At 46.1% G+C, this 27,667-nt stretch overlaps 1 protein-coding gene across 4 annotated transcripts in view; it reads right to left on the bottom strand.

Annotated features, from left to right (window-relative positions):
- Positions 1–6,703: 6,703 nt before the first annotated feature.
- The window catches only part of ILDR2 (immunoglobulin like domain containing receptor 2), a 39,441-nt gene continuing 18,477 nt past the window's right edge, over positions 6,704–27,667 (bottom strand). Inside the window, exons 4-10 of one of the 4 annotated variants that reach the window (XM_042038109.1) lie at positions 25,590–25,646; positions 20,822–20,968; positions 19,916–20,092; positions 14,610–14,726; positions 12,984–13,194; positions 11,370–12,063; positions 6,704–10,498 (exon numbers count right to left, since the gene is read on the bottom strand). In XM_042038109.1, coding sequence (XP_041894043.1) covers positions 10,463–10,498; positions 11,370–12,063; positions 12,984–13,194; positions 14,610–14,726; positions 19,916–20,092; positions 20,822–20,968; positions 25,590–25,646 — 1,439 coding nt within the window. In that variant the 3' untranslated portion in view covers positions 6,704–10,462. Of the gene's footprint in view, positions 10,499–11,315; positions 12,064–12,983; positions 13,195–14,609; positions 14,727–19,915; positions 20,093–20,821; positions 20,969–25,589; positions 25,647–27,667 lie in introns of all 4 variants that reach the window. The other 3 variants (XM_042038111.1, XM_042038113.1, XM_042038112.1) reach the window with 3 other exon arrangements.

Here is a 27,667-nt window from a genome sequence, read left to right on the forward strand (position 1 = left end):
AGTTGGCTGTCAGGTTCCCAAAATCCCAGGTTGCCACCTAACTGTGGCCTGGACCACATGGTGGTTTTGGTGCACCTTGTGCCCTGGTCTTCTAGACTTGTAGCTCTTGCTGCAAGTGCCCCCATGGACAGCCTTGTTCAGCTGGCAGCGAGAGTGACTGAATGTGGGCTGTGGCAAACAATTTTACTCCAGAATATACAGTATATATAGAAGAGAGTACACTAATCCCTTACGCAGAGCAGATGGGCAGGGACAGCACCCAGGTTCACTCCTTGGGGCTGTATTACACACGGGTGTAGACAACATAAGGGTCCTAATCAGCTAAGATGTAAGATGATCGGTGTCCATGCAGCATTTTTGTGTTGCCACTCGATGTGCTGAAGCACACCAGCGTGTTACCCTTCACTTCGCTTGAATTTAGTGTTAATCTGCAGGCAGCTGTTTTCCTTTTCCAGGCGCTCCCTACTGGCCGCTTCACAAACACCAGTGTTCTTCATTCTCCTAAACAGTTCGTCCAGTATTTTGACCATGATTTTTTTTTTTGTTTTCCCATTAATCTGAACACGTTTAATCATGAAACCAAATGTCACTGAGATGCTCAAACAGGAAATCAGTTAAGCTTAGCTGCAAGGGCAGCTTCTTAATTGATTTGCTTGCAAGTAAGGTTGAGCTTTTCACAGAAGTGTGTGGATCTCAGATCTTCCCAACAACACTGTGCTGCCTTTCAAAGATCTTTGAAGTAGTACAAAACTAGGCTTCTGCTCTTCAAACACTTTTTTGAAATGTGTTCTCTGCATGCTGCACATGCTTGAGTGTTGAACTTTCAGACTTAAAATTCTCTTGAAATCCTCTAAAACCCCTTGTTGTTGGGAGCTCTTTAACTCCAGGCTCATTGATATGATGAGGGAAGTTGGTACACTTAGGAATTGTTTCATCTACAATGCAGCATCTTCTCTTAATTAAGAAGTGTCTCTCATCAGGATGACAGGCTGTCCATAGAGACCTCTTGATTACAGAGCTCTGCTACAGTAACTTTCCTTTTACAGCTATTCACAAGAACCAGTCTAGACTGCATTTTACTGAAACTGGGGAGTGAAATTTTCCATTCAGGCATCATACTGGCCTGAACAGAAGGCAGCCTCAGATCTCTCTTCTGAGGAGCAGAGACAAAAATTTATATATATAAATATATATTTCTATTTAAAGAAAAAAAAAAACAAAAAAAACCCCCACAACTCCCAAACCCATTTCATCATTTCACTTCCCCAGTTCTAATTAAAACATACCTTGGGCTCAGAGGCTGCTACCCACTCAAGTTCTGTCATTCTGCCCATTGGGTGAGGGCCTATTTGTGCATGGGACCAAGTGCTCTCCAAGCCTTGGCAGCTCAGCTCCCCAGAGATGCAGGTTCCAAATTGCATCAGTTGGTTCTGGCTGCCAAAATTGCACATTGCAGTCTCTGTAAACTGGCTGCACTGGGGTGTTGTGTGCACTGTGGTTTTACCAATTTGAGTAGTTTTACTTTCTCAGAAATCCTGAATACTTGACTGTGCTGAAAGTGTCAATTCAAGAAACTGGGACTCCAAGTTCTAAAGAAAAATGTTCCAGGTACCAGGTCCACACATCATTTCTGTATTCACTCAGTAATTGTGGCCAAGTTCATGCATGAAGATTTGTAGAACCTGCATTTTAGACAGGTACTGCTCAAACTTTAACTGTGTAGGCCTACTCTTCAAAGTCTAACATGGCCAAAAACCTGAAAGAGAAATCCAGGAGGAGTTTACATAGCTAAGATAGCCTTCATTTTAGTGACCTCACCCTTCTTGCAGAATCAGTGATGCGAAGATGGTATCTTTACACTTTTTACACACTTTACACATCTTTTATGCACTTCACACAAGGTAAAGCTTTTAGCTTTTTCTGCTACTGTTTTACCTGATCTCCACCCTACTGGATGTTAAAAGTCCTTGCGAAAACTTGTAATTCCAAGGTGAGCAGGCCTGAGGCCTGTAGAAACACACATTCTGGTTTTGCCAGGAAGCAGAGCACTTTGAGAAACTAAATGAATTAATCATTTAGCAGGCTCTTGAGTGTAAAATGCAACCAGTTGGAGATCTGCCTCTCACTACCCTGGAGTACCTATTCAGACACAAGTGCACTGAGTGATCTTTTGCTCAAAGAGAAGATCTGATAACTGGGACAAGAAAATCACTCCCACCTGCTCTGGAGAGGCTGATGGAAACGAACGTGACATGTTAGCAGAAAGGATTTCTGTCACACAGCAAGGACTAAATGAAAACACTACACCTGCTGTAGTAAGTAGTGCTGTGCAATTTTAGGCAATTCTTTCAGACTCATTTCTCTAATTCAGAAATGGCCCTGAATCACAAACCTGTATCCATGAGCCAAGTGCTCATGGGTAGCTGAGCATGGAAGAGTGCAAGTTGTAAGCAGGAATTACGGTGGGAGCTGTAGGGCACCTCTGCCTTGCTGGCACAAACACTTCCCCACCCAGAAGTGACTTCCTGCAGAGCTGGGTGACCTCTCCCTGTTGCTGTTGTCAGGTCTTCCTCACCCCCATTAGTCTTTAAGGTAGGGATGGGCACCTTTCCTGCTCCATGTTGGCTCGGAGACTTCTGCAGAGGGGGAGCACTGAGGGACAGAGGAGTGCTAAAGAAGCCCAAAGAAACACTGAGCACGTTGACAGGTGGTAAAATAGAGGATGAGTGACAATTTTCAGAGCCAAGAGATGCTGTGCCTTGCACAGAGAAATACAGAGCAGAGCTGGGAGCTGCTTCTCTTGCACCTGACTGCTGATAACACCTATCAGACACAATCTAAATGTGCAAATGCTGTTCAGGTTACACCTACAAACAGTGTGAGTCTTAATCCATTATTTACAACACAGAGACAGGATCTGAATGAAGTTGCTTGTTTATGACACAAAAATCATCAGTCCAGAGTACTGCAGACTTTAGGACAAAGAGGCCAAAAGAAAAGAACATGTCTGTACTAAAAAGATAAAAGATTTCTGAATAAAATAAAAAAAAAGTTTTACATCTGTAAGACCAGGGGAGAGTTTATCCTTTCTCTGAAGGAGTGTGGCTCCATAGGGTACCTGCATGGATTTTTTTGTATGAAAATGCTGGGCAGAATATTTTTGTATGGTATCCTGTGAATGGTATGAGATTTATGAAGGGTCTGCTGCTCCACTGGAAAATGTTTGGTTTATTGGCCATTAATCAAAAAAAATGGGTTGAAAACTACTCATGTAAACTGCTCATATCTTAGCAAAAATTGGGCAAATTATTTGCCTGCAGGATAATAAAAAGGCAGATTGGTGGTAGCTTTTCCTGCTTTTATTCTCCATGGTGACAACTCAAAAGCAATGACTTCGATACTGTATGCATGGCAAATGTATAATGCTTGGTAATTGGGGATGTGGATGTGTCCCAAAAAGCTATAGAAGTGTTACATTTTCATTACAGAGTATTGTTACGTCCTTCTCCCCCTCATATTGAAAAAGTTCATTACAGGGGAGGACAATCTAAGTAAAATAGCAGCAGCAAAGAAAGCCACTCACTCACTGTGTAATGGCTGGGAAATGGCTGTGGTAGGCAGCAACAGAGGCAGGGAAAAAGCCCAGCTCATCTGTAAACAGCAAGAGGATTGTACCCCTGGGCCAGGGCTCAAGTTTCCCTGGACTGAATTTTGCTTTTAAGCCAAGCCTGTCGACTTCTAGTTCACACTTCTAACTCACATGTCATTAATAGCACCTTGGAACACTGTTTGCTTTCTGACTCATTAAATGCTGCTGCTCTCTGCCACTGCTCTCACCAAGGACAATGCAACCTGAATGCATTTGCTCCTGCGGCTTGCACTCCACAGCTCTGACTGCAGCTGCCCTGGGGTTGAAAACAATACCGACTCGTTTTGAAATTATGTTCAGCTTTAATTTTTAAAATGTTTCCAGTAACACCCCTGCTTGGGCTTGAGAGAGTATCTAGAGGGCTTGGGCTTTTGTTGCGGGCATTCTGCAATTTTTGCTTTTATGGGGGTAAAAATGCCTTTTTTACAAAACACCACCCATTCTACATCCAAGCTGTCTGGAACCCCTAGGCACAACACTGAAGGCTGACTGGAAATAGCCAAAGGAAAGCACAGGGGTCAGAGAGGCATTACAAGCATGACAAAACATGACAGGCAAAAGAGATGGTAGCCTCCTCCCCTGGCAAAGGCCCCTGTGCAGGCAGGGGTGAATACCAGAAAGAATTATAAAGGTTACAAGAGAGTTCATATGGGAATCGTGGCAGGTTCCTTCCTTTAGTATTAGCTAACTTTATTATTTAGATTTTTGCTGTTTCTAATGCTGGTAAATCCAGCTGGCATTTCTGAGATCACATCAAAATGATAGCTGTTCCTTCACATTATACAATGGATACTTTTTCTGATCTTCCAGGCAATGGGAAAGGGACTTCAGGAGCCCCAGGTGACTATGAGGGTGGTTTCGACATCACAGCTGTTGTAGCAACCATGTACAGCCAGTAGAGCCTGGAGATGCTGCACCACAGAGATTTCTGGAATTATAGGGGCAAATCTGCAGCACCTGGCAGATGCCAAAGGCATCTTTGCTTCTGGATTCTACTTTGCTCCAGTAAAAAAATGGGCTAAAGCCCCTTTAGCTCTTATTTCCACATGTCCCAAACCCTGTACCTAGTCACAGCGAACGGATCGTCACCCACATCTTGTGTGAAAGCTACCTGGACAAAAAGACAGCTCCATGCAGTTTCTCAACAATCTCCACATCATTAAAATTATTTTCAGAATAGCTCAGGCATGATAAAACACCATGGTGCTGCATTTATATACCTGGAACAGTTTGTGGCAAGGCTTGACTCCTGAAATATTTTGTGATTGCTCCTTCTCAGGGATCTATCCCAGGGGCTGTCCTTTATCTCTCCGAGATGCAGCTCTGGGGTGCACTGCTGATGGCCACCCCTGACCCAGCTCCAGCAACGAAGGTGGGGATGTTACAGCTCCAGTCCCCTGTACCATATGCCAGCATAAAGACCTGAGTAATTCTGACTGCCTGTTTCAGCTGACAAATGCTGGGAGTTTCTCTTAAGTATTCAAAGTGCTAATTTTGTTAATTTTCCATTTCAGTGGAAATTAAGTGTTCTGAAGATATTCACACTGAAGCCATCCACTGGAACTTTTACAATGCACCTTAAAGGAATAAAGGGATTGATGAGAAGTCATTACCATTGGTATTTATCTTCCTAGTCCATTATGTCAAAATCTTTTTTTTAGTAGCCAAGATCACTTTTGTTGACAGCACAGCCAAATCTACTGCTGATGCTCAATCCTGCTTTTGCTCTAGGGGCTCTTCTAAATTTTTACAGGATTCTCTCATCATCTGTTTTCTTAGCAAGTCACCATTGTGATGCTATGATTTTAAGACCAAAAACCCTCCATGTCCTTGACATGACCCAGACATCCATACCCAGTAAGAAAAGGATTTTAATTTTATGCCAGCAATAAAAATTGATCACCGGAAAACTTATAATTTGAGACCACATAATAGCCAGGCTCATTATTATTTCCCAGTGCCAGCATTCTGCAGGTGTTCTGAAAGATGGCACAGACACAAACCATTACTCCTCTCTTGAAACATGAGGCTCCTCTCAAGCTGTCTGTCAGTCTCTGGCCCCCTGCTCCCCTGCTGCAGGAGTCACAGGTCATTAGGGTTGTGTAGCTGTGCAGGTACTCTACATCACCCCTCGCTTCTTGATTTGGTCCATTGGCTGCTGCTGCAGACATATTTCTAATGGGAAAAATAAAGATGGCCTGAGGACAGACAAGATCAGTAGCTGAAAATTCCTGGAGATTTGTACAGCAAAATACGAAATCTAAAACTTTAGAGCAAGGTTGCTGCTGCCCAGATCTGACTTCAGGTGATGCCATGATGATTTTTTGCCTTTTCTTTTATACCCGTTATACCTTTTTACAACTTCTATATTCTTAGTGCTTTTTGCCTACAAGCTGTCTCTTGTTCAGCTAAGAGACTAAACATTTTAGAAGCTTCGTAGTTAGGGATCAGTGTGCCCCAGACCCCAAGGTCCTCTCCAGAACACATTCTGTAAACTGAGACAGAACCATCCAGGGGAAGCTTCCTTGGGGAGGGGGGACTCATTCGAGCCTCTCATTGGGGAATTTTTGATAGCTATGCTAATTAGTAACACCTATAATGTTATACCAGATCTTTTGGGGGTGTGCATTGCGGTGTGCATTTCAGTGCATTCGACCTGGACATGTGTACCTATGGATCCTTAAAATAAATACCAAAGTAAAACCCCTTTTTCCCTTCTAACTGTGTTTGACTCTTGATTTTAAGACCAGGAAAAGGCATCACAGGCAATTAAGGCCTCCTTTTTTTCTTTTCTGCAGCTGAAACTTTTATCACCTGATAAAACTCATGGAATCACTAGTCATAAAATCTTCAATACTCTTCCAGGTACTTGGATTCAAGAGACATTTCCAAGTTCTCACAAACAGTTGTTTCTACAATCAAGACAGTTTTCTTAAAAGAATTAGCTTGCAACTACTTATTTATAAGCTAGATACACAAATGGCAACTTCTTACACACAGTGTGCAGATGCCCTAAAGTACCAGCACTGAACAAAAAAAACTGACTCAAATAAATGAAGACTTGTATTTTTAATACACACAACTCATTCCTGAGGGCTTGATCAAATAAACTACAGTGACTGAGATAAGGGACAGAACATAACTGATATGAGAAGATTGTAATGCTCAGGCTTTCAGTATGATTTAAAAGACAGTAAAGATTCAAAGACTGTAAAATCACTGGTTTGGCCCCTTTCTGGCATAGTCAGATGCACTTTCAAATTTCAGTGTCAACTGTTCCCTGGCTCTGCTGGATGTCTGATGGAAATGATAGCAGGCTAAGCTCCCTTGAAATTCATGGCATATGGGTTGCCAAGGTTTTCAGACGAACAAAACATCAACTTGCTAGAATCCTCATAGGTCAGGAATGAAATGTTTGATTTACAACAGCATGTAGTGAAGCTCCATAGACTTCTCAAGGCCCCAGAGTCCTCAGATGGCACCCAACTGCCCACCTCTTGCTAACTGTGCTGTGATTTTCCTAAAAACACACATTAATGATAAGAAAAGATGAAAATACTTAAGATGTTCATCTCTCCAGCCATAACACAGGGAGATGGTAAAGGCAGTTGCTAAGTTGCTCTCCCTGTTTGGAAAGTCATGGTACTCAGGTAGTCAGGTTCCCAGTGACTGGTGAAAGGGAAACATCCCACCTCTTTTAAAGAGGAATAAAACAACAGGACCCTGGGAACTCTTGACCAATCAGCCTCACCTCTGTGCCCTGAAAGATTCCCCTGGAAGCTATCTCAAGGTATATGGATGGCACGGAAGTGATTAAAGACAGCTGGCATGGCTTCACCCAGGACAAATCATGCCTGCTTACTTGGAGACCTTCTATGAGAGTGATGACATTGTGGATAAGGAAAATCCATCTGATGTCATCTGCCTTGACTTTCTGTGAGGCCTTTGACACAGTCCCACACAATACTGTAGTTTCTAAATTGGAGAGAGATGGGTTTGATGGATGGACTTGATGGACACAGAATTGGCTGGATGGACACGGAATTGGCTGGATGGCCACATCCAGAGCATCAGGCAATGGCTCAGTGTCCAAACAGACATCAGAAACAAGTGGTGTCCCTTGTGGGCCTGCACCAAGCCTGACACTGTTCAATCCTCATAAATGGCACAGACAGTGGGACTGAAGGCCCTCTCAGCAGTCTGTGGGTCACACCAAGCTGAGTGATGCCACGGAGTCACTGGAGGCGAGGGATGCCATCCAGAGTGACCCTGGGACAGGCTTGAGGAGTGGGCCCATGAGAACCTCATGAAGTTCAACACAGCCAAGTGTGAGGTGCTACACCTGAGCCAGGGCAACCCCTGGTACTGATACAGACTGGGGCAAGAATGGACTGGGAACCCTGAGAAGGACTTGGGGAACTAGATGATCTTTAAGGTCCCTTCCAAACCATTCTATGATTCTATGATTTTATAGTGGTAAAGGTTGGACATGAGCCAGCCACGTGCTCTTGCAGCCCAGAAAGCCAACCATATCCTGGGCTGCAGCGGGTGAGTGACCAGCAGGTCAAGGAGTGGAATTTCCCTCTCTTCTCCCAAGACCCCACACAGAGTGCTGTGTTCAACTCTGGGGCCACCAGCACAAAGACATGGACCTGTTAGAACAGGTCCAGAGGGACACAAAAATGGTCACAGGGGCTGGAACACCTCTTCTATGAAGACAGGATGTTCAGCCTGGAGAAGAGAAGGCTCTGTGGAGACCTTAGAGCAGCCTTCCAATGCCTAAAGGGTCCTACAAGAAAGCTGGAGAGGGACTTTTTACCAGACTTTTTTACTTTTTTGCACTGATTTTCAACTAAAAGAGGGCCATTTTAGATTAGATACAAGGAAGAAATTCTTTACTGTGAGCGTGGTGAGACACTGGAACAGGTTGCCCATAGAAGCTGCAGATGGCCCATCACGGAAGTGTTCAAGGTCCGGTTGGACGGGGCTTTGAGCAACCTGGTATGTGGAAGATGTCCCTTCCCATGGCAGAGGGTTGGAACTAGATGATCTTTGAAGGCTACCTCCTGCACAAAAAACTCTGCAATTCCACAACTGTGTGGTCCTGCTGGCCAATCCCTCTCAGGCCAGGAAGACCCAGGACTGGGCTTTCCAAAACTACAGTCATCACTAGAGGAGTGTGGGAGAAGAAAGTCATCCTTTCACCAATGCACTTTCTCACATGAAAACTGTCATCAAATCTACGGAGATTTTTTTTGCTCTCCCCTGACCATCCCTGGTGGGTGAACAATCTGGCAAAGGAGTAATGCAGAAATTAATCTATCATTTTTATGGAGAACTGCAGTGATGTTACTATACCTTGTGTTCCAAACAGTACTGCCAGTATGAGCATCTGAGGCCAGACAGCTTCCCAAATTCCCACAGGAGCAACAAAGATGTCATTTCAGAGGCTGATAAGGTCCGTAACACAACAGGGCACTAAGTTGTTTCTAGGTGTAATAGGGATCAAGATACTGGACCTTAAAATGTTCCCATCATGTTCCCTCACATGATGATTTTAGCAGCTAAATAAATGACTGCATAATACCCTATGAAAACCAGAATGTCAGGCTTCCAAATGGTGTGAAGCACTCACTTCTAAATAAAGCTATTGCTGAGACAACAGCCACTAATACCACATCCCAACCAAAGTGAATGGAATGGTTTTAACTGAAAAGGTGACTTTCAAAACTTGTATCCATCCACAGTGCTAATTCTTTTCCCACTGCTGTTCGGGCTCTCTTCAGTGCTTGGAAACAATTCCCAGAAAGGAGTGATACCAGTGGCACAGAATGAAGGTCTGCAGCTGCCCTCTCGCTGAGGCTGTCCCCTCTTTGCTTCCTTGAAACAAAAAGGCCACTCACTGGAGTAGCAGAGGTGTCTGGTGGTGCTGGAAGCAGAGCACTAGGAAGGCTAGAGCACTGCTTTTAAAACAGTGGAGTAGGTACTCCAGCTTGAAGCTCTACAGGGTCACAGTTCAGCTGCAAGGAAATGCAACTGCATCAAAACAAAACACAGTTGGAGGCAGGGGGGAAACAAATCATGCTCTCATCACAATAAAAGCTATTTTGACCCACTTTTGAAACAATACATCAATCTCACCTGCAACTCTCATCACACAACGAACAGAACTAAATATATTGAACAAACCAGCTCATAATTGTCTCTTTCCCCATTCAGCCCTTATCAAGGTAACATCTCATCAGTCATTTCTTACAGTGTCTGAAAGGATGTAGATTTTCTTTCATGATTTAGGGCCTGATCAGCTGGAGGCAGTCTGCAGCTGTAAGAACAAGGCCTCCTCCCAGCATGGGGGTGATACAGAAAAGGCTTTAAGTATGGAGACAATTTTGATCCAAACGGAGAACTGAGGAGACAGAGAGAGCAAGAGGTACACAGGCCTCCCTCTGCACATGAGACAGGGCAAGAGGCAAAAAGGCAGCCTCACTTGTAGTTCAGGGCTGCAGGGGCAGGAAGGACGTGGCTGCCGTCCAGTGCAGAATGGAGGGCACTGGTAAACACGGTGCCAAAGAGAGCCCCGGCCTCATTTTCCTGGCAGACTCTCAGAGCCGCTGAGATCGAGTGCTGTCCATGGCAGTCTGTCTCTTACAAAAGCCTCAGCTCCCCTGGATGAAACAAACAATTGAAACAGTCCATGGCTGATGGCTGCAGATGTTCACAGAGGCTTGTCTTGCTCGTTGCTCTGCATCTTCTCCACTGCAGTCACCTCATGATTGATATCCAGCCCATCAACATGACAGGTCCACAACAACTTCAAACCACAAGGGACATCCTTGTTGGGAAATCATTCTGGGAGGAAAGAGAGAAGATTAAATGTCAACAGGAAAGCACTCATTGGAACAGACAAAGGGACAGACAAAGCTTTGACAGAGACAACTAAACAGCAACGGCTTTGTCCACTCACAATCCAATCCTCTCTCCCACAGCTAAGCTACTCTAATGATAAGATCTCCCTCATGGCGAAGGCTTCCCCAGCTAGGGTAGATGGGGAAGATCCCCTTCCCCAGCAACAATGAACTCATCAGTCCTCACTAGCTTGGACCACATGTGGCAGGATGTTTTGCACTTGCTGGTATCCTGGGTGAGGAATGCCTTTGGCATGAATGGCCCCTACAGAAGCCCATGTACCCACAGGAGTCTGTGATCTCACCCCATTCAGGAAGATGTCTGTTACGCCATCCCTTGCTACCAACCCAGAAGAACAAGAGCCTCTCAAACCTTCCTTAACAAGGATTAAGGCCAAAGCAAAGCCCTATAATTTCTGTAAGGCCTGGGTAACTTCCCTACCATGATCCCCCTGAACTCTAGATAAATTCCCACCACCTTGGATTTACCAGGCCACATATGCCAAAGACACCCCTTACCTCCCCAGTCCCAGGCACATCTGGCTTTCCCCTCCATCATGGACTCCTGTGGAGGAGCTATCACCCTTTCTGGCTTCCTACACCCACAGTTCCTTTCCCCCTTCCCACAGGGAGTGACACCCAGACTCCAGGTGTCACCCACAGTTCCTTTCCCCCTTCCCACAGGGAGTGACACCCAGACTCCAGGTGTCACCCTCCTGGAAAACCCCCGTGGCCCATCAACTCTGGTTAGTAACCCCTGCCTGGTGGCTCTCCGCTCAGCCTATTTGGACCAGGACCACCAGACATGGCCTCACTGTTTTCTTGGGGTCCTTTTTCCTCTTCTTGTCAGAGGCATTGAGGTAGGCCTGTTCCCTAGCCCTGTAGGAAGGGCCTCGGCTCAGCTCCCTCTCGCTGTAGGGGGGCAGGCTGTCCTCCTCCTCCTCGTCCTGCTCAGGGGACGATGACTGCGGCGGTGGCGGCGGCTGCGACTTCTCAGCTTTGTAGGTGGAGGGTGGTGACCAGGCATAGTATGTGCTCCCTCCCCTCTGGCTGGGCTGTGAGCTCAGCTTCGAGGGGGTTGCACAGTGGTCACCACTCTCGTCATAGCTCCGGGATTTCCTCTCCAAGACGCTGCTGAGGTAGGAGTGATCATATTTCTGGCTGCCTCCGGGCGTCCGGCTCACCAGCCTGGGAAGGTGCTTCTCCTCGTGGGCCCGTCTGCGGGGCGGGCTGTAGGACCAGCCCCGATCCGAGTCCGTCAGCGGCTCCCGATTGCCCCTGCAGCGCTTGGTGTAGTATTCCTCCATGGAGCTGTCCTGGTGGGGCAGCCCCCCGCCGCGCCCGCCGTGCGACTCGGAGCGCTCGAAGCGCCGCATGTCCTGGCTGTCCGCCCGCCGCGGCCGCTGGCTGTAGGACTCAGCAAAGGCCGCCAGCTCATCCATGGACACGGCCGGCACTCCCACGGAGAAACTCTTACGGGACAGCATCTCTGACTTGGATCTCTGCTGGCTGGAAGAGGGAGGAGGTAGAGTTAGAGGGCAGGATCCAGCTGCACTCATCCCCTCAGCTGCCTGCACAGACAATGGAGGGAAACAGGCCCTCCTGGGAGCGTGAATCATCTGAACTGTTTTCATCATCTTTCATCGTAGGAAAAGATCTATCACATCCTTGAAACCCCGGGTTCTCTCTGCTGTCTGTAAAGGCAGCTTAGCACAGCTCAGGTTCTGCATGTCTAATGTTACCTGAGGTTATCCCCAGTTGCACCTGCCCTGTCCTCCAATATGCAGGGCTGCACCTGCTTCTCCTTCATCCTAGAGCTTGTAGGTGTATATCCTGCTGGAAAAACCCAAGAACCCAGCCATAGAAGCTCACAGCAGGGCAGTTTTGAAGCAGGTTTAAAGACAGTGAGCTGGTACAATAGCCCACTCCTGAAGGAAGGAAATCCCTGCCACTGCTTTTGGAACACTGGACTGCTTGTACATGAGGGAAGGTTGTGCCATCTCTCTTCTAGGCACCAGAGTGAGAGTCCTTTAGGCCTTGGTGCACCAAAGCACCAGGGTGTGACTCCTAATAAAGCACACCAGCACTGGGAAGTGCTGGAGGAATCAGGTACAAATTTCAAGAGAGATTTGCACCTTCCCACTTTGGGAAGGGTGGCCTGGTTCCCTATTGATCTCACTTTTACGTCCCACTGGGACTACTAAAGCTGTACCTAGCTTTACCCAGCTGGGTAGGCTTCAGCAGGTTTGTGGCAATCAGCTTCATTCTGACCTCATCTAATGACATATCCAGATTTCCTATTTCTTTCTAGCCCCTCTCCCCTGCTAAGCAGAACAAGAGCAGAAGGAAATAGGGGAGAGCTACCAGTCCATCTGTCCCTTCTGCTCTCTTTGCCAGATAGAGCTGCTCCACAACGTGGTGTCCCTCACCTGTGCCAGTAGCTGTCCCGCTCATCCCTGTAATCAGATACAGCCTGTGATCTGGAGGTGCTGCCCCCGCCCACAACTCCTGCCCAGTACTCGGTGTCGCCGTCCATGTCCCCCGCGGGGGGCAGAGGTTTCCTCCGCGCCTGCCGGTAGGGCTGGCGGAAGTTCAGGTCCTCCTCGTGCAGCGAGCTCAGCTCAGACACCGTGTTGTTATCTGCAGGGGAGGATGGAGGAAAGAAACGAGATAGGCATCACCCGACGGCCGCCAGGCGGGGCTTCTGAGGGTATCACACATGGAATGAGATGCCTGCGTTCCAGATAACTGAGTTCAGCCTTCAGGAAGAGCTTACCCTCAGTAACACATGTGAGCTCCCCACCCTTGTCAGGTGGGCACCAAGCTTGGTGGGACACCACTACAGCACAGAAGTTGTGCCACCTCCCCTTCTCCTGGTGTGAGACAGGCTGGCTCTGGATTTGGCCTGACTTGCCCAGCTAAAACAAAAGCAACCCCCTCAAAAAAAGATTAAGAAAAAAAGTAAAAGTCTGTCTGAATCACTGTCAGTCTCTACCCCATCAAGCACACTGACATCTGTAGGCCTGACATACCAATCTGCAGAGGTCTTTTTATAGTAAATCTTGTGGGTGGAGAAGACAGTGTGCTCAGCAATGACTGTTTTAGAAGTATATATAATTTGTTCGTTATGCCTAATCTGTACAGAGCTTTGATGTAGTGCCATTCCTTAAAGCTCTTCCCTTCAATGATTTTCAGGATCCCACATGTCTGTTTTAAGTGAGCCTCTAGCAGTGCCTAACATGGCTTAGCTCTGTGCTGCCCAGAGGAACTGAGCCCCCAGCCTGCCCTGTCCTCTGCACACAGCAGCCCCAGGACAAGGAACAGCACTGCAGGCCCTCCCCACACACCTTGTCCCACTCTGTACCTCTGCCTCCTAATGTGGGAAGATCCCCACTTGGGTTTGTGTTCTGACACACATTAAGTGCAGCCTCAGCCTTTATTTAAGGAAATAAAGCTTACCAGAGGCTATGGGAAGACAGTGAGGAGTTCCACAGAGAAGCTCAGTTCTGAGTTTGCACCACGTCCCTATTCACCACCCTGCTCCTCCTGCAGGGCAACAGCCACTCCAGACAAACTTCCTGCTTCCTTCAAGCCACACAGTGGTCACTGCAGGCCACAAAACATCCTTTCAATAAAATTACCCCTCTCCTATTTTGCTATGCTGGGAATTTACAGACACCACACTCTTAAGAAATTGTGAAAACAATATCCCAGCTATTATCACACCACAGGTTGTAGAAGGTATGGGTAGGGACTTGGCTTTTCAGATACTGATGATCCCAAAATTTAATTATATGAGTGGACAATTTTCATGAGCTTTTCAGCAACACTCACTTTGCTCTAATTAATAATGATTAGGCAAGCACCAGACCTTTAAAATCAGAACATACCTGTAGATACCTAAAATCTAGACTTTATCTGTCCCAATTACATATCCTAAACATCATATCCTAAGGGTTGATGCTGAGGCAAACCAAGTGAGCTTCTAACTATGAATTTGCAGTCTTTCTTAGGTCAGTGGGGGGGAAAAAAATCAAACCATGCTTGTTTCTCACATCGTTCTCGCATCCTTCTAGCTGGGTCAAACTGAGCCAATTCTTTCTCGACATAGTACAGCACCTTCATGGAGTCCCTGTCCTTGTCAGTCTGGATCCTGTACCCTTTGCGCACTGCTAGGGAGAAGAAAAGAAAACATTAGAGGAAAATCCATGTAAGAACAAGGAGACTTTCCCACAACTCTGCTTCTGTAGTTGAGCTCACGTCTGCAGGCAGGTAGGCTGCGTCAAAACACACTGAGTCAGTCGCTGCTTCACCAGAAATTCATCTACAGTGTGGGATGTGAAGTTGTAAGCACTTGCATCATTTTAAAAGTTTGCAGGAACAGCAAAAACGGCTTGGAAATGCCCAGTTTGTACAACCCAATACATCTGGTGATGGACACTGAGCATGGTGGGACATCCTCACAGCACAGCAGCTGTGCCACCTCACCTTTCCAGGTGGCTCAGGCTGGCTCTGGAGCTGGCTAGACTTGCGCAGCTAAAACAAAGGCAACCCCTTCCTTGCCACGGAGTGATTCCACCTCCCACAGCTGATGGCAGAGAGAAAAGCAGAACTCATTTCTCCTTCCTCAGCACTACTGAAAAGATTCGTCATGGTATGGGAGAAACAGTCCCAGAAGATCAGGCTTCCTCTAAGCTCCCCGTCTGCAGGAGAAGCAGGTGGCTGAGCATTTGGGAGCTGTCACTGTGCAAGACCACTCCACCCTCCCACCTCCATGAATTCTCCTCACATAGGTTGAAGAGCGTGTGGCAGAAGCTCCAGAGAATACAGAAGGAAACACAAAGTCCCACAAAGCACATCACACTGCTTTGAGATTTATACTGACTCCAGGGATGAGGCAAACCAGGTCACTGGTAGCTGTGAAACTGTCTGCTCTGAGATTCTCTACATGCTTTACTTTACAGAAGAGGTATGTATCTTAGACATACATGAAATGCTTGACTTCTGGGAAGTCTGGACAGCTTTTTGACTTGTCCATGTTCCTGTGTGTAGAAAAGAAGACCCTATACAACTGGAGCCAAAGCAGCTTTAATTCTGGCAGGATGGCTCCATGCACACTTTACCTGCTAACAGTAGCTACAAACAACCTGACTACCTCAAGGCAACTGTGGCCAGCAAGCAGAGAACTCCACCTTTCCACTCGTTCTTTGAAGAAAATCAGGTTTTTATAGCAGATTATTCAAGAAAGGTCTCAGCCTGGAGCTATTTCAGGATGGACAGAAATTCAGGTCTAGGTACAACAGTGGACTAAAACCCTCAAATTCAGCCTCATTAGAGAACCATCCTATGGACAATTCACTTAGCACTACAAAATGGAACCTGTCCGCCTTGCATGGGGTTAACACGTTCCCTTGAGGGAATACTGCAGTGTTGCATGAATGCTCCTGCTGGGGAACAATTTAAATACTTGGACAGTGGTTTTGAGCCAACCTGTTCCTTCTGTTTTATCCCTCACCACCGCAACACATCGAGCTATTAACATATGGCTTTGGTAGTACGTCGCATAGTATGTGCTGTGTGGGCTGAGCAAGGACTTGGCAGAGGTATTCTTAGGCACCTTCTGTCCTAAACTGCTGTGCATGTGTCTGCACAGTAGGAAATAACCATGTTCTGCTTCAGGAGTGCCTGTGCCATAGAAATGGGTAGAGTGATTCCTCTCATAACCCCACAGACTGCTTCAGAAGCAAAGTGCTTTACTGTAGGTTTGGACTGTGCGTGTGTAAAATAAGTGATTACATCCTGAAATACTACCTTGTGGGTCTGCACTTGGGAATGGTATAGGATGCAAAAACACAGTAGGGGTCTATCAAGGCCCTTCTTTTAACGTGCCTCCAGACAGCTCAGCTGACAGCAGTGTGTTCTTTATTATCCCCGTGAGCGAATGCACAGTGCCTGGAAACGCAGACAGTGGTTTACGGAACACAAGGAATCCTGCCTCTGCCCCCCGAAGTGGAAGCACAGCAGGTCTCCTCAAGTGAGGCTGGCCTGACTGGCCTCAGAAGCAATGCCTCTGGCTGCACTGCATGAGCAGCAAGGCTAGTTCTCCACCTCACCATCACAGCTGGTACCTCCCTTCTGTCTGGTACCATGCCAGGAAAGAGGCCTCTCACTATTCTTTCTTCTAATGTGCCTATTAGGAGCTCAGCTAAGCTGCCACCTCATTTATACACAGGCCACCAAACCACTCTGACCTACTAATAACCTTTGGGGAACTTGAACAGGCATCTTCCAGACTCTGTCTCCCCAGAGCCACTGCTCACACTGAGGCTGTGCCAAACATCTATTTGGGCAACATCTATAGCACCTGGAACTGATGGAGAATTAGCTAGGCTTCGTGCTAGCTTCATACTAAACTTGCTATTGCAGCTGTGTATCAAAAGACAAATTAATTTCTTGGTTAATTCTGCAACCATCTAGAAATTAATTTTGGATTTAAATCTGCAAAGATGACTGTGAACAGCTCATAAAAAGTATTTTCCATTACAGAGGAAGCATGTTTTGTCTCTATGTTTGTTTATTAAATACTTCTCATGATACTACATGTTCAACTTACTACATCGCTTCATTATTACTTCATCTGAGAACCAAAGATATTATAGCTTTCTCCTCACATTCTTCTTCATCTGTAAATTGCCATAATCCTTTAATCAGGTCTGAATAATTTTAAGCCCATTTTAATTATAAAGAAATAAAGATGCAGAGATGTTGCCCACATGTGCAGAACCATTCACTGAAGTCAAAAGGAATGGAACATTCTTCCCTGTTAGACCATATTTTCTTCTTCTGAACAGTTCATAAATTTCTAATGTTTAATTTGTATTTAACTGGACACTATTTTTATTCTTCTGTAGGTGGAACCAAGTCAGCCAAAACTGTAAGCAGTCTCCCTCCTCAGAAAGGACACCACTACCTTTTTTTCAGACAAGTATGTTTAGGAAGTAAATTATGTCTCATCCTTATACACTTCCCATGTTAAAGATCTAGGACCAAAAGCTTCCCTGTGTGCAGGGTTTAAGGGATCTATGCAAGAGCCTCTAGGCAACCACTGCACTTAAAATAGAGAATAAATCCTAACTTATGTGTTGTCAACACTCTTCTAAATAAGATAGCTAAATGGGTTTTTTTTTTCCCCTATTCAGTCCTAAATTTAATATAGAGTTCCTAAGCTTAATCTGAGCTTTGCCACATGGCTTTTATGTAAGCCTAGACAAATTTTCTAAATATCCTCATGCACAAGTTTGCTCACTAGATCCCCTCACAGGGGTCATTTATAAGCACAGAATCTATCTAGGGCAAAGGCTGTAGTTTTTAGATAGAATTACAGAACTCTCCAGTCTCTGTTCCCCAGCACTTCTGATCCCATTTTTTTAAATGGACTTGACAGAAAGGTTGAAGCCACAAAGATAGAAGGTTTCAGATCAGACCTATGCTGGCTGTGTGGAGGACACAGAGGCTTTTTATTGCTCCTTCTGAGAAAGGCTTTTATTATAAACTCAACCATTACCTGTTTTGTTTAGCTTGCTGCCTGGCCAACAAGCAAATAACTAGCTTGGAAAAGCCACACAATGTTTTCTCTTCTACAGCCTGCCATTAGGGGATATTCTGGCATTGTGAAGGACCTTAAAAGAACAGAGTACAGGCTATAACTCTTCCTCAGCTCCACAGTTTGAGCACCTTGAACAACACGTTCATGATCCCGACTAAGGGTTTGTCCACATTATTGTAAAAAAGTTTAACTAATTTTAAAAAAACCTGAAGAATCTCTGTTGTCTTGCCACAAAGGTTAGAACTCAGTGATAATGTTTTTATTTGCCATACGCACTACTTCCTGTAAGGTCCTGAGGTGAGGGATTGAATCCAAACACCTGATTTGGATGCATCATATATTAAATACATCTTTCTGTGTAAGGATCATGGGATCCTAAGAGCCATTCCATTTGGTTACCAAACGTATCCACTGGTTTTTATTCTGCACTTGTGCTCTGCTAGCAGAGACAAGACTGGGAGCTGTGATCTGACTCTTAAAAAATCCCTGGAGTTCCCACAACCAATACCACACTCTATGTGCAGTGACATTTTTCACAGGAGAAAGAACTTTAAGCACTGGGGTGTCATTCATCATTTTCTGACAAAGGTTTTTGAATTGGATACGTTCTGCGTTGGATCAGTGATTGATTTATTTCCTATTTCAAAATGCTCCATTCCAGAGCTCTGTTTTGATTCCAGTGGCCAAAAAAAAGTACGATTGTTGAAAAGAAAATACTTTTTGTAATTCCAGAAAGGTTAATATACTGACTGGGGCAGCGGAAGCATGTGTAGGGTTGTTCCAGAAGCTTCATTAATTATGCTACTTAATCTTGTCTTTTAGATGTGTTTTATCAACACACTGTCTGCTGTGAGTTAATTTAACAACTGATACTTAGTGTGGTGCTTTGAAATCAGACAAGTAGCTGGGTCAGTGATGACTCTACATTGGTGAGAGTCATTTCTGCTGCATAATGTTTGAATTTAGACAGCCGCTCTGATCCTGAAATGCATGTGGCTAAATAACTGCCCCCTTTTTTCCTTGATGGCAGCTTCCTTTGAGGCAGCAGAAGTGACCCTCACCAAGACAAGAGGCATCTCACTGACACTCTAGGTCTGACACTGATCCACAACTCCTTTCTAGTCAGAAGCCTTTCATCACTCACATTTCACAAATGCAAAGGCTGAACAAAAAAGTGACCTACTGACTTCTGTAAAGTAGAGGACGGGGTCCAGCCCCAAATGCTCTTGGGCAGAAATATCAAGGGAATAGGTTACTTTGCCCAAAATGCCATGGCAACAGTAAAACATGCTGCAGCAAAAACTGCTACCAGAGGCCAAGCAGCGCCCTACAGAGGCTTGGAAGGACAGTTTACAAAGAGAAAGCAGCTTGCAAGGCATCAGCTCTAAGGGGAAAATGGCTCCTGCCTCTGCTCCCCTGAAATCATCTTTGTCCTTTTGTCCTCTGCAAGTGAACATCTGCAGCAGTAATGAGAGGGGTCCTGTACAGGAACTGGGCCTCCCATTCCCTGCTGACCTAATTAGGCACCCACAAACTGACTCTGTGTTGATCCCACAAACTGACTCTGTGTTGATGGCCCTAGAAAAGTTAGACCATGTGGCCCTAATGCAAATGTCATTGTCAGAGACAAGATTAAAATGCAGTTTCCCTGTGTTTCTTCTCTTCACACCACTAGATCAGTGACAATTGTTTCTCCCCTTCCCAGCCCTACTCCCAGTAAGAAGACTGAATGTTGTGCCTGGCACTGCAAATTACCATTTTGGCTTCCTGCGCTGGCCTCACTTGGGGCTAAGGGAGGGGGGTGTGACTTATCCATCAGCACAGCAGGAGATGGGACACCAGCTACAGGAACACTGGGGATGTAGTATGGACCTGGCATGGCAGAGACTGCAGGAGGGTACCCAGCTTTTGCTGCTTTGCCTGCTACATACACTGAAAAAGAAAAAGAACAAGAGTTAGCATCACAGACCAGCCCCCCACAGACTCACTGGACACATGGATGAAACCTGCACCAACACTGGTGGCAACTCCACAGGAGACAACCAGACAAATGAATTAACAAGGACCAACCTGAATTTCTCTAAGCCTTAAAGGGCACTGAGGGGAGTTTAAAAAATGCACACAGCACTGTGAGATGCCCAGAAAGACACTCAGAGTGTTACAGCCAGCACTACCGCTGCCATGATCTAGTGGCAGTTCGGCTTTAAAAATAACTGATGACTCAAGCAGCAGGATGAGGCTCATGGAACCTGACAGATCTGACTGAGCCTGACCAGGAACCTGCTGGGTTGCAAGGATTTTGCACTGTTGTAGAAGACAGCTGATTTGCATTGCCAGGAAGAAACCTCCCAGGATGCTCTTAGCTCTGACCCACAACATTCACTGACACAACAACAACTTTGGAACGGGAGCATGACACTTTGGAGAAGCAGGCACAGCTGCCAAGGCAGGGAGGGCTTGGGGAATTACATTTGTAATTAACTTTGAGCATTCAACCATTGAGTAATAGGTCAGATGCTTCACTCCCTAAGAACCAGTTCTTTAGCCAAGCAAAGTGCTCAGGGCAAAGGAAGCAATATTAGCAGATTCTCCTCCTGTTCTGCCAGGGAGCAGAAGTAGTAGGGCAGAAGATTTGCACCAGGCTTGGAGAGGGTCACTCACGTGCCCGGGGACAGCAGCAGGACTCAGGACAGCAGGGGCAGCGGACGTAACAGCAGCAGCTGTGTGGGCAGCATTGGCACCAGCAGATCCCCACCAGGAGGAAGAACAGGAACGCCCCCAGGATCACCAGGCCCACAAAGACCCACTCTGGAAAACAAGGGGAGAAAGGGAGATACTTACAGGACTGCACACTGCTGTGGAAGGGAACGTCAGCAACATCCTCCCAGCGGAGAGCACAAGGACAAAACACACAGGTGAATAACAGAAGTGGACCGACTCCCCATGGGTCCAGGACTAGGTCTACTCCTCCTCTTGTGTCGAAGCAGAAATGGCAGACGACAGTGAGAAATGAGCTACACGAATGTGGTCCCTTCTGGCAGCATCTCTGGCTGGCTGAGAGGCGAGCAGCACAGAGGCAGGAGCTCTGGTTCCCCGGCCAGAAACCCTTCACCCCACAGCAGACCTGAGCCAATGCTGCAGGACGTGCTCCATTAGCATTTGGACCTCATCAAAGACTCATTCTTCTTGGCCATGTTCGTGCCCTGCTTATGTGTTTGTTCCCTACCCGCACTCTGGTTTTAATGGGACATACGATGGTGAAAAGCAGGCTATAAATAGCCCAGTAAACGAGCCAGGCCTGCCCCTTCCCAGCGAGGCCTACGCATGCAATTATTCTTGTGAATGTGCCGAACGAACACCCTATTCAGGCACCACAGCCAGCCAGGAAACCTAACAACCACTTTTTTTCTCCCCCATTGAAGCCTCAGATGATGTGTGCCAGGCCCCAAAAGGGAGCGGCTGAAAAACACCCTACAAATGAAAGCATGCAAGAGCTGGCTCACAAAAACCAGGATGGGGCTTGAAGGGGAAGGGGAGGGAGAAAAGCTTTGCTCAAACTTTGCTACTGGAAAATCTGGTGGGAGATGGGGTGGTGGGAGCAGGGCTCAGCCTGTGCCAGGGCAGCACCTACTACCACATAGGAATTCCACAGACTAAGGGGATGATCTGTGAACACATCTGGACCAAGAAATTGCAAGACTCTGAACATACAGGAGGCCTGGGGTTGGTTTTATGTCAGAGAAATGCACCAACCTATCTTGAAGCAAGACTGCTGGTGGGTAAAGACTTCAGGTGTACCCAGGTGGTTACTCAACCACCCTGGAAAAACGGCAAAAAAGCAAATAAAGATGTGGTGGGGCTGCTTTGCAGTGGGAAAGGGTTTATCCCCACCCCAGAGGAAAAAAAGCAGCAGACCACTATTTCCAAAGAGAAGTCCAGAGTTCACTAAAGAGTCTCCTGGTACATTATTATTTGAGATGAAGAGGTATTGATACAAGGATTGCAATGTGCATGAAGAATCACACTGGAAAAACAGTGCAGCACCCTCACCTGTATTGCTAAGTTAAAAAGTCAAGGAAAAATGTTTCCCTTGGACCATTCAAAATGGAATTTTTCGTCGTTCTTAATACAACACAAAAATAAGAAGTGTCATTTTTGATCCATCCACAGCATTTTGTTTGAACAAAAGTATGATTCTTTACTTTGTTGGAATTCTCCTTAACTCTTTTACAAACAATTCCCCTTTTTTAAAATGACATTTTAAATCTAGAATTTAAAATTTCCTTTAAAAAATATCAGTCAAAGAGCTGGCATCTACAAATCAGAACACTTCAGAAGTGTGAATTTTTTTTTTTTTTTTTTAGTTCTTTATTTATTTTTTGGCTGACACAGATGACTTTCACTTAAATTTGCAGTTAATTTTGGTCCCTGTGGAATAATTTTTTGGGGTTGAATTTACTGTATGCCGAGAAAAATTCAGGTAACAAGTAAGGAAATGGCAGAAGGGAAGCATTCATGAACGGGAAAGCAAGAGGTGAGAGATTGCTGACACAGTCCCTCAAGTTCTGCTTCTAGCAGCTGTTTTGCTTAATAATTTCATTAATTATCTTGACACAGAAAATAAGAATGTGTTAATAGATCATGACAGTAAGCAGTAGGGATGCATTGTCACTAAAGGCTGGGACATATTACAGAAAGGCCTACGGTAGGAAATGTGAAATGCAGCATTCTCCTGAATTTGAAGGTATGCAGCAACACTTTCAGAGTCACAGGTTCAAAGACGAAGAACAATTTCTGTTCCGAACAAGACTTCACTGGTTGAAAAGAACAAGAGAAATGATCCAGTATACAAAGGATTACTGTCACCACTCATGTAATACAGCCACCAAAAATGACAAATGTCATCCTAGGTCAAATACGGGAAGAATTTCCAGTAGCATTAAGGAAATATCAATGCCATCACATAAGGCCTCCTTTGTTACAGCAGGGATACTGTAACACGCCTATACCAAAGCAGGAGTCCGGTGGGAAGGCAATCTCTAGGGAGGGACTGTCGGTAGGTGTTTGAGCGCTGCTCATTTCCCCAGCCGCGGCCGGGGCTCTGCCCAGGAACTCTCCCAGTGCCGGCCCGAGGGCCCTTCCCGCGCAGGGAGCACAGAGCAGCCAATGGGAGCGAGGCTGAGCAGGGGCTGCGGAAACCCCGTGCCGCCCTCACGGCCCCGCGCCCGGCGCTGCGCCATGGCGGCGGGACCAGAGCCCGACACTCCTCATGAAGTTACTGATGTTTAAGCTCTGGTCATCTTTGCAGCAGAAAAAATGAATTTAGGTCAGAGCCCATGGAAAGGAGGGATTTGAGGGATGAAGGGACTCTGGAGCCTGCCTGGCAGCAGGGGAGCTTGAAGTTACTCTGTTAAACAGAAGGTTGAGGGCAGATGTAGCTTCTGCCTGTAAATATGGTAGGAGGATAAATGCAGGAGGAAAAGCAGGTATTGCAGTTAAAGATCTTACATAAATGGACATAAATAGATGATCAGTGATGTAGAGGGAAGCTAAAAGAAACCCATCAAAGAAAGTGATCCAACGGGAAAGGCAAAACCCAGATTACTCCTAAACTTGCTAAACTTTCAGAAAGGATGAAATTACATGGTGCTGGGGATAGAATGCAAGACAAGGAGCCAGACTATCCGTTCCAGTCCTGCACTTCCTAATCTATGCCAATCTGAGCAACAGCTTAGTGGCTTTTCTTTTGTTGTGTTCTCATCTTGTTTTCTACAACCATCATGGACACAGAGAAGGAGGTGAAACAGTACTGCGGGACACAAGTGGCCAGCCACAGCTATCTGATGAAACTCAGATGTCAGATCTCCAGAGCTGTTAGTGAACAGTTCACAACCACTCCATAAAGGATAAAAGCCTGGTAGAGGAAAAAACAGACAGCAAGTCCATTATTAGTGTATCTGTGGTCTTCCTGAAAATATTCTAGGAGTACAAAAGGGGGTCAGGTTAGCGTGTACATTGCACATTGCAGGATACTCACTCGGCATCTAAAGTGGATGCTTGAAATCAGTGTCCCAGCCACAAGGACCTGTGAGTCAGAATTTTACTTCAGAGGAAGTCAGACCATTTCCTTCTCTGATGAGGGTAAGGAAACAGCTAAAAGAGCCTGCTGGTTCTTCCTTTATGCACACAACTAGGATTCAACCAGCTCCTGATACAACTGTGTAATGCTGAGATCCAAATGATGAGAAAGCTGACGTGCTCTGTGTCCTCACTGTCTGGAAACTATTGGTGTGTGCTTGCAGAAGTATCTGCCTTTGTTTACTCAGATAGCAGGCAACACCAACAGCTGAAATGTGGTTTGCTGCTGCATCTTACACTTTCTTGTTGTCTACCCATGCAGTGAGGGTACCAGAAAGCTATCTGCCCAACACACCAGAATTTTATACCCGTTCAGTAAAATTCTAAATAACGGGAGGAAAAGTGTTAGGCAATAGAGAATCAACTGTTATCTATGCTGAAAAGACCAATCCCTCTCCTGCCATGCAGGAATTCTTGGGAGCTTTGGGTTACACGGGAGGTGGGTGAGTGTCTGCCTTCTCTCCGTTTGCATCTCTGGGACAGGCTCGAAAATAGCTTCACACATTTATGTGGAGTTGCATTTTTGCACGAACGTGTGAAAGAAATGCTCCTCGGGCACCACCAGGGAATGATCAGATGACTCGAGGGCTAAATATTCTCACAGCTTTTCCCTTTCAAAAACAATCTGTTGCACTCTGTCTCCTCTGCAAGGAGTGCCAGAACTGGTGGCTCTCACTAGTTTTGGCTAGCAAGGGATTTATCACAGGCACGGAGCTCTCACATCGGGCCCAGAGCTCTCGCGTCGGGCCCAGCCACCTGGTGTTACCAAGATCATGGCCTGGCCATGCAGCACAAGAGGAGCTGTGCCACTGATGGGTTGCTAGCCAATGCTCCATTCCTAGCACCTCCTGTGCTGCCATCTGTGGTGATGGTGTAGCAGTAGCACGGGCCAGGTCTGGGGAGCTGAGTGGCTGCACAGGAGCAGCTGACACACAGAGCCATGAAGGGCTGTGAGGTCTCACAGGCTGCAGCACAGCTTCCTTTGTGCTAGCAGGGGGAGACCAGAGAGCTTGATAGAAAACCTGCCCACAATAGCTCTGGCATTTCTGCTCTCACACTGATCCTGGCATGACATCAACCATCTCTGTGTGCTGGCTCCCAGCATGGCCCAGCATCAGCTCTCTCAGATCCGAACCCAGAACTTTCCCAGTTAAGTGATAGGATTTTCTCTTTAAATTCTCAGATAAAACACACATACAGGTGAAACATAAACCACACAAAGATGCTGCAGAAGGATAAACAGACAAGATGACAGAGGAATGGATGATTGAAGGGTGAAATGACTGAATACCTGGCATGATCTCCACAGCAAAACTGGGCAAGAGATCAGCAAGCAGCCCTGTCCTGCCTAGAAAAGACGGAAGGAGGAGAAGAAGGAGAGAGGTTACTGCAAGGAAAACACACTCCCCAGCCCCTGCCTCAGCCTCTAGTTCCCTTCCTCATCAGCCCACTTGCACTCTGCGTTATGTGAATTCCTATCAACCACAGATGTCATCCTGCTCGATGCCTGGTGTCTGCCTCTGCACTTCTGCCATTTCTGTGTCCTTGCGTTTTATCTTTATCAGCAGAGCTGGAGGGAAAGAATCTGGAACAGAGCTCCTCCAATCTAGGCACAAAACAACAAGTAAAAGGAGTCCCTTTAGCATGGTTACATGGTAACATCTTTCTGGAGTTATGCTCTACACATGCAAAAGCTCCTGGAAATGCACAACAGCCCTTAAACAGAAGGACACAGCTTATTTTTGAAACGTACTGATGTAGTTTCTACAGATATGAAACATCTTTAACCCAAGGCTATTGATAAATCAGCCACGTGCTTCCAAAACCCGTGAATGCTGCTCTCTGTGCGGGGCTCTGTGAGTGCACAGACAACTCCAGGAAAGGAGCCTCAAAGCAATGCTGTGCATACATGCTAATTATTTGGAGATGCACAAGCATCTTGGTGAGACTGTGCGACGAAGGCCAACTCTCAAGTGAAGCAAACCAACCAGGGAAGGATTCGTGTAGAAATTCGTGGGATCACTTTGCAAAAGAAAAAGGAAAGAAAAGAAAAAAAAGAAAAAAAAGCAAGTCAACTTCGAAATTTATAATTTACAACCAAATACAAACAAACAAACTCCAAGCCCAAAGGCAGCTTGGTGCCTGTTTGCTTTGGCACAGAATGTCTGGGATATTTCCAGTACACAGCAAACATCCTGCACAGGGCTCAGCTGTAATTTACACACACCTGCGCATTGGCAGAACAGCCCTAAGTGCAGCTGTGCTGTGAACTCTTCCATAGAGCCCCAGGATCATGCCGGGATTTTTAAAGACATGCATATGGTAGGAGAGCTGCACTCTGAAGAGAGACACACAACAGGAGCAGCTAAGGGTAAGCCAATGCAAAAGTGGCAGAAAGCTACCTTTAGCCTCCCCACATGCCCTTCAGATCCTGCACTACACAGCACTCAGGCACAGTGATGAAGTGGATCCCAAGTTCCTTGGCCTCTAGTCTATCCTTGAAGCTTATTACAATCAAATTCCCACCATCCGTTTTTTCTCAGTGCTTCAGCAGAGACTCTGTAGAGATCAAAAATCCACAAGGAAGCCTGCTGGAGCCATAATGAATATACTGTGACTGCAGGCAGTGCTTTGCAGCCAGTTGCAACTCATCAAAGCTGACTAGTACTCACAGGAACGCCCATCCTGATGAGGTGGTCCTGAATCCTTAGCAAAAGATAGCATGGTGATGCTTCACATAATTGCTCCCCATCTACCATTTTGAGGGAGGAGACTCTTGCCACCAGTCTGCTGCAACATTTTCATCTACATTTACAAAGAGTTCCGTGATGTTCTTTGCAGTCCATTTCCTGGAAGGATCAAGTGTCCAAGCTGCTCACAATCAGCACGTTATGTTCCATGTGCATATTAAACATATTCCTTATTTTGATAAAACAACACGCAATTCTTTCGCAGTCCTGTGTGTGCCTGTGTGAACAGCACCCACATGAACCACATGCATGCAGAATATGGGCAGACATGAGCATGTAGCTCACCCCCCAGCCGTTATTACCTCTGCACGAGCTCACATGCAGCCCTACTGGGAGAGCAGATGCCACTGGATAAATGGCTGGAGGGATACAGCTAATTTAGGGCTTCTATTTGTGGTAAAAAAGGCAAGGAACAGACACCTTTAAACAGCAGAAACTCCTCCAATGGTCACTGACAAAATAGGTGCCCACTTTATTTGAACCTACCTGGAGAGCCTCGAACCCTGCTAGTGCTGGGTACCTTCTGATCTCCAAGAGGAACCACATGTCCAACAAGGAAAAAGCATCCCTTAATATAACAGTGCCTGAGAACTTGGTAAAAACAAAGACAACCAAAGCA

This window comes from Corvus kubaryi, unplaced genomic scaffold (genome assembly GCF_017639235.1).
Source record: "Corvus kubaryi isolate FWS band 111438036 unplaced genomic scaffold, C.kubaryi_AGA036_p1.0 37391, whole genome shotgun sequence".
Classification (NCBI taxonomy): Eukaryota; Metazoa; Chordata; class Aves; order Passeriformes; family Corvidae; genus Corvus; species Corvus kubaryi.